This window comes from Phytophthora infestans, genomic scaffold (genome assembly GCF_000142945.1).
Source record: "Phytophthora infestans T30-4 supercont1.67 genomic scaffold, whole genome shotgun sequence".
Lineage (NCBI taxonomy): Eukaryota > Oomycota > Peronosporomycetes > Peronosporales > Peronosporaceae > Phytophthora > Phytophthora infestans.
In genome coordinates this window covers 440,252-447,475 of record NW_003303692.1, presented here as the reverse complement: position 1 = coordinate 447,475, position 7,224 = coordinate 440,252, and the positions used below count along the sequence as shown (strand labels likewise).

Genomic DNA, 7,224 nt, shown 5'->3' with positions numbered 1-7,224 from the left:
TGTCGGCTGTGTCATCGTATCTTTCTCCCAGCATTACTTCAGGAGCCATCCACAGCGAAGTACTGACACCTGCAGTCATCGTTCCAGCAAGGCGTTCACGAGAGATGCCAAAGTCGGAGAGTTTGGCCTCCATCGATTGATTCAGCAGAATGTTGCGGGACTTGAGATCTCGGTAGATCACAGGAGCAGCCAACGAGTGCAAGTAGGCGAGAGCATGGCAAACTTACCGAGCGACTGTACCTTTTTGCTGGTCAAATCCAGCTGGTTGCTTTGCTAATAAGAACTTATTGAGGAGAGGGCGTAGGTCTCCGTTGTCCATAAGCGCCAGAACGACGCACAGATCCGCAAAAAAACTCCCAGGCCCAATAAAGGCAACAATAATATGTGGGTGGTCTATGGAGGCGGTCATTTTGGCGGAGGTTTGTAATGTGCTCGAGATTTGTACGCTTGGAGCGAATCAACGTCTTGATGACCACAGATCTGCGCTGGAAGACACTTAAGTAGACTTCGCCGCAAGCGCCTCGCAGAATTCGGTTCGCAACAATAACGTCGTGATTCCAGATTCCATAAGCAGAGTCGAGATGATTTTCGCGATCGAATTTACTATCATCGGTCATCCACGTCCGTTTTGATTGAGCTCTGCGATACCAGTAAACCACTACCAGACCCACAAAAGGAGCTCCACAACATCCAAGAACAATCTCCGCCGTTGCTCCGGTAGTCAGGTCACTACTTGTTGAGACCGCTTCAAGAATCAGGGGGGGGGGGGGTGGTCGTCGTCACTGCTGCTGTACCATTTGACTTGATTAGCGTCGCATGAATGGTTTACTTATCCACATACATTGTAACGAGAAGAGTGTCCTTTATACAGAGACTGTTGTTATAATCCTGGATTGACGCGAGTTTAGTCTGGCAATGGTGTAACCGAGTAGCGGTAGTAGGATCCGAGGCAGTTTCCCGAGGCTGAAATTGCAAAGCTGAGCTCGAAATGGTTACAGTCACCGTCTTGATATACTACACCCAACCGGTACGAAGTGCCGGGAAACGTCTGCGCATCGGAGTGATGTAGTCTGTTGTACCACGCGACCAACATCATCTCAGCGGTGGTATTCTCCTTGTAGTCCGAGCAAGTGATGGTGGTGCAGGTGGAATTATTATCCGTAGTACCGACGAAGTTGGGTGTGCCGTTTCAAGTGATGGCAGCGTAGCGAGCCAAGGTCGCGCAAGTTGTTGCCGTCACAGACGGGTAGAAACAGAGTGTTGACATGATCCATAACAGGAATTGGGGCCCCATTTTACGTTTCAATCGAGTTGATTCTACCCGAGAGATAAGGAAATGAAGCAGAGCTACTTTTTGTTGGAGCGGTTGGCTTGGTGATTATTGCTCGGTCAAGTATTCGGATTGAGATTCGCTGGAAGGGTGCTGCGAGGGCTTCGAGGTTACACCAGACTCAACCAGTGGATCACAGCAAAGAAAGGCATTTTGTTGGTACGTTCTTGTTCGAAGTACCACGCACAAACATTTAAGGTGCTTGCAAGCCATTACTGTTCAATTCTCTTGAATCCCATCACGCATTCGCGTCACGGGGCAGTTCAGGTCAACGTCTCACAAAAAATATCATTAAGAGTCCCTTTAGGCGGTGCAGACTGTATTAATACTACTCTGAAGTATGAACTCATCCACTTGGCAGAGCGACCAAGATATCTGTACTTGAGTTCCCGAGCTCTTCACATGATTTCTGGTTAATTAATTTACTTCTGTAGCCGATTGAGTCCGAGAAGGTTTTTTTAACGAAAGAATCAGTTGGAGCTTGTACAGTGCCTCTGCTGCAGTGGGGCGCTCTGTCGGATACACCGATGTGCACACTCGACCAAGCTCTACTATCGCCTCCGGACAAGCATCAGAAAACTCGACTTTCACGATGCCCAACGCCACTCGCTGTAGCAAGATTGAGTCGGGTATGGGGTTGCCCTTCGCGTCTAAATTCTCTTTCTTCGCTTTAGCGTATGGTAACGAGTGGACGTCCAACTCAGACAGCACCACCCCGAAAGAGAACACATCCGCTTTGTCATCGTAGCGTTCGCCAAGCATTACTTCGGGCGCCATCCAGAGAGAAGTCCCAACGCCAGCAGTCATAGTTTTGTCGAGTCGTTCTCGAGATATTCCAAAGTCCGAAAGCTTCGCCTTCATATCACTGCTTAATAAAATATTCCTCGACTTGAGATCTCTGTGGATAATCGACGGTGACAGGGAGTGAAGATAAGTCAGGGCGTGGCAGACTTCCAGTGCAATTGTCGTCTTCTCTCTGGTGAATCCGATCGGGTGTTTGTCCTTCTCGTACCTGTCCAGCAACGCTCGTAACTCTCCTCCGTCCATGTACTCGAGAACGACGCAAATGTCCGACAATGAGTCCCACGCGACGCCAATGAAAGCTACAACATGCGGGTGGTCCATCGTTGCCGTCATCTTGGCTTCTGCTAAGAAATCTTTGACATGTTGGATCCTGCCCCGCATGGCAGGGAGCAACATCTTGACTGCGACTTTCCGTTCATTGTACGTTCCAGCGTACACCTCACCATACGACCCACGACTAATGAGCTTCTCAGTCTGCACTTTATCCCTCGGGATACGCTTAGCTGTAATGACGTCGTCGTTCCACAATCCCGTTTGTCCTCGAAGAACCTGCTCGAGCGAGTCAACGGTTGTAGGGGTCATACTTGACTCGAAGTGATCCTGCCTGTCTAGTGCTCGAGATCGAGCTTGACGTCTGCGAGCAATGACAGCGACAACAAGCACTACTGCAAAGCCAAAACCTCCTAATCCAATACCTGCAAGAGCCCCCGAGCTAAGAGTACTCCTGGTATTTCCTTGTTCCGAAGCTGCCGTGGCCTTGGCGTCGTTACTACTGTACCATCGAGACCAATCGATAGTACACGAATGCGTCGCGAGTTCCTCTTGAGACACGAACGTCGCCATGTACTGTTGGTTGGCAAAGCACGTTCTCTCGAGGTACAATTTGAGAGACGCCGAGCCGTTCGTGTTGAGACTCGCAACGGCGTACAGGCCATCAGACTCGTTGTAAGCACCGACACAGGCACCCATTGCTGGGTACCCGAAAGCCATTGCGAACTCGGTACAGTTCTCGTCGATGTGAAGTTTCTGAAGCAGGTACGGGGAGTTGCCGAACTTGTCTCGCATGATCAGCAGGAGCTCGCTGTAGTTCGAGGAGCAATCATTCGTCATCATATTGGCGTTGATAGCACGAGAACCATAGTCGAGGTCGTACGAATCACACGCTGTGGCGGTACAGTTTTCATCCTCGTAGACCGTGATAGCGTACGGGGTGCCACCACATTGGTCCCCTAGGTAAGTGGCCTGTATGGCGAACATCTTGTTTGCACTTGTCACCGCCGCTGCCAGCGCCACTAAGCCCGTTAGCAGCACTCGACGAAGCATCGGGCTCCATCTTACAGAAAGAATCAGGCAAATCGAGACTGAATTGACCAGACGAGGGGCGAAGTTTCTGGCATGGGCTTTAAAAAGGCTGAAACCAGCAGTCTACCCACCGCCAAGAATTGACAGCCATATGAAACTCAACCGAACTTGGACAAGAACGATCTGAGCGGCTGTAAATCTAAATGCATCATATGGACCGGGCATGATCGGCTTTTATGATATTCGAGCCACTATCTTTGGTTTACCATCTTTGGCATGCTAAATAATAACACCGATTGACATGCATTCAAGTTACATTTTTCTACATACCTTCCGCGCTAAAACGGTCTGCAGTCTATACAAGGCCTCGGCTGCACTTGGACGTTGAGTTGGGTCTATTGCTATGCAAGCTCGACCAAGATCAACCACCGCCCTTGGACTTGCCTTGGAGAATTCAACCTGCACTTGTCCTAGCGCCACTTTCTGGAGAAGCACAGATTCGGTCATTGCACGGCCATTTGAGTCCAAGTTCTCCTTCTTCACTCGGGTATACGGTCGTGAATGCATATCGAGCTCCGACAGCACCACACCGAAGGAAAACATGTCCACTTTGTCGTCGTAGCGCTCGCCTAGCATCACCTCGGGTGCCATCCACAGAGAAGTCCCAACTCCTGCAGTCATAGTGCGGCCGAGTCGTTCTCGAGAAATTCCAAAGTCCGACAGCTTCGCGTTCATCTCGCTATCTAGTAAAATGTTGCGGGACTTGAGATCTCGATGAATGACTGACGGCATCATCGAGTGGAGATAGGAAAGGGCGTGGCAGACTTGGAGCGCAATGCTGAGTTTCTGTCGATCCAACCCGACATGATGGTTGTCCTCTTCGAACTTGTTCAGTAGTGTACGGAGTTCTCCACCGCCCATGAATTCAAGGACAACACAGAGATCCGATAGGGAGTCCCATGCGACGCCAACAAAGGAGACAATATGAGGGTGATCCATCGTCGCAGTCATTTTAGCCTCAGCCAGGAACTCGTTAACTCGATGCAGTTTCTCGCGACTGGCAGGAAGAAGCATCTTAATCGCAACTTCCCGTCCGTTATAGACGCCGGCATACACCACACCGAACGCTCCATTGCTGATGCGTTCCAGCGTCACGACTTTATCTCGTGGAATTCTCTTCGACGTGATGACATGGTCAGTCCACAGACCTGATTGCCCTTGACTAGCTGCTTCTAGCGCGGTTATTCGAGTGGAGTGCAATGTTGTTTCTTTCTCTTGGCGCTTCAATCGATGTGAGTAAGCCAGAAGTGCGATCAAGAGCATTGTTGATAACGCTGCTACACCGAGAGCAATTCCAATGATGCTGTCGGTGTTGAGACCTTCTTCTGGACTTCGCGTTGCTGTTGAATCTTTTTTCCCACTACACTTTCGCCGTCGTTACTACTGTACCATCGGAACCAGTTAACGTCGCACGAGTGACCAGCGATAGTGTTCGCGTCGATGTGTTCTGTCATGTAAAGCTGCTCGAAAAAGCAAGTCCGCGCGAGAAATTCCTGATACAAAGCTGATCCATTCTCGTTGAGGTTGGCGATGACATAGAGACTGTCGGATTCGTTGTAAGCTCCAACACACGACCCAGTGGCAGGGTATCCAAAGCCCATAATGAGATTGGAGCAGTTCTCGTCAGAATAAAGTAGTTGAATCAAATAAGGCGAGCTTCCAAATTTGTCACGCGTGGTCTGTAGGTAGTCCGTCGAGCATTCACTTGTCACCATGTTAGCGTTAAAAGGTCTTGATTCAAACGTGCCGAGCACTTCACATGAACTAGAAGTGCAGTTCTTATCTTCCGTTATGCTAACGAGGTACGGAGTGCCGTCACATCCGTCACCCAAGTAAGCAGAAGAAACCGAGTACATCTTGGCTGTCACCTTGGCTTATCGGTACTACTGTGCCAAGCCCCTGCTAACAGCAGTAGCTCTCGCCACAACCAAGTCTGGAGTGGAAAGAAAGAATTGTTAGCGTCGTCACGTGAAGCATATGACTTTCCCTCCAGCTGGTACTTTTATTACACCATTCATGCCAGCAAGAGCTCCCACCAGCAAGCACATGGTCGTTTTGGTAATTTTCCGTATGAAATCCGAAAACATGGCGGATAGATACTTTGTGTCAGTGGAAAAACGAAGAGTCACTGTAATACTACAGTTCTGGACCTCCACGGAACTTTTGTTTCTGATAGTAGTCCAGATATCAAAAACTTAAGCTATCTGCATGTATTACGTGCAAGTGAACCTGAATAATATGCACTAAATTTGACGTGTTGCGAAAATACCTGTAGCTCCAGAACGCGAGTACTTTCTTCCTATTCAATGCGGGCTATGATAACTTGAAGCATGTACATCGCCTCAGCGGCGCTCGGTCGCGCAGTTGGATCGATTCTCATGCATGCACGTCCAAGTTCCACAATGCATCGCGGACTAGAATCCGAAAATTCAACCTGTACTGTTCCTAATGCTATTTTCTGGAACAGAGCCACGCCTATCTTACGCCCGTTCGAGACCAAGCTCTCTCTCGAAACGCTTGCGTACGGCATCGTATGAACATCCAACTCCGACAAGACGACACCGAACGAAAACATGTCGGCCTTGACGTCGTATCTCTCTCCTCTGGGGCCATCCAGAGTAATGTGCCCACACAAGCAGTCATAGTGCGATCAAGACGCTCGCGGGAGATTCCAAAGTCCGATAGCTTCGCCTTCATGTCGCCATCCAGCAGAACATTTCTCGACTTGAGATCTCGGTGGATAATGGGGGGTAACAGCGAGTGGAGATACGTCAACGCCTGGCAAACATTGAGCGCAATCGAGATCTTCTGCTTGTCGAATCCCACCGGGCGCTTAGAAGCTTGGTATTTGTTATCTGAGATCGCTGCCTTCGATGAGCTCCAGGACGACACAGAGGTCAGAGAGCGACTCTCACGCAACGCCAGTAAATGTCACGATGTGAGGGTGGTCCAACGTAGCGGTCATCTTTGCTTCCGCGAGGAATTCGTTGACAGGTTCGAGGCTTCCCCTTGAAGGAGGCAGCAACCTCTTGATGGCAACTAGGTGGCCGTTGAATAATCCAGCGTGAGCTTCGCCATACGCCCCTCGACTGATGAGCTTCTTGACCAGAATTTTGTCCCTTGGTAGTCTTTTTGTCGTGATAACATCGTCGTTCCAGAGTCCATGCTGGCCGTGCAACACGACCTTATTTAAGCTCACAGCTTCGGACGGTCCTGTCGGCCACTTCGACTGTCCTTCAATCCTCTTTACCTTCAAATAGCGTCTGAAAAATACGAAAGTCACGCTTACAATCACGAGGGTGAGAAATCCAAAGCCAACCCCGATGAGAGCATTGGGTGTTAACGTAAGTCCGTTGCGGCCAGAGTTGTCCTTATCGTCGTTGCTGCTGTACCATTTGAATTGGTTGGCGTCGCACGAATGCCTCGATAGGGTCTCCTGGCTTGCGTTTCGTGTCGCAAACCAGGAATCCGAAAGGCAGGGATCGTCTGAAAAATAATTCACTGAGGTGGATCCGTTGGAGTTGAGTCTGCCGATGACATAGTAGCTGTCTGTCTGGTTGAAAGAGCTCTCGCAATTGCCAGAAGCGGGGGACCCGTAGCCGAAGGCGAAAGTGGAGCAGATTTTATCTTGGAAGTTTATCTGCAAAATGTACGGGAGGCCCCAAATTTATCTCGCATTGCTGTGACGTAGTCTGACGCGCACTCTATCGAAACCATGTCGACGCTTA

The 7,224-nt window shown here is 49.7% G+C and overlaps 2 protein-coding genes across 2 annotated transcripts; both read right to left on the bottom strand.

Annotated features, from left to right (window-relative positions):
- Positions 1–1,747: 1,747 nt before the first annotated feature.
- Positions 1,748–3,414, bottom strand: PITG_18347 (protein kinase, putative; the record flags this gene model as incomplete). Its single annotated transcript, XM_002997750.1, has 1 exon — positions 1,748–3,414. The coding sequence occupies one exon, from the start codon at positions 3,389–3,391 to the stop codon at positions 1,748–1,750; it is 1,644 nt and encodes a 547-aa protein (XP_002997796.1).
- Positions 3,415–6,407: 2,993 nt separating this feature from the next.
- PITG_18346 (protein kinase) lies at positions 6,408–7,213 on the bottom strand (the record flags this gene model as incomplete). Its single annotated transcript, XM_002997749.1, has 2 exons — positions 6,408–7,136; positions 7,211–7,213. 2 exons carry the CDS (start codon positions 7,211–7,213, stop codon positions 6,408–6,410), a joined length of 732 nt encoding a protein of 243 aa, XP_002997795.1.
- Positions 7,214–7,224: the final 11 nt, after the last annotated feature.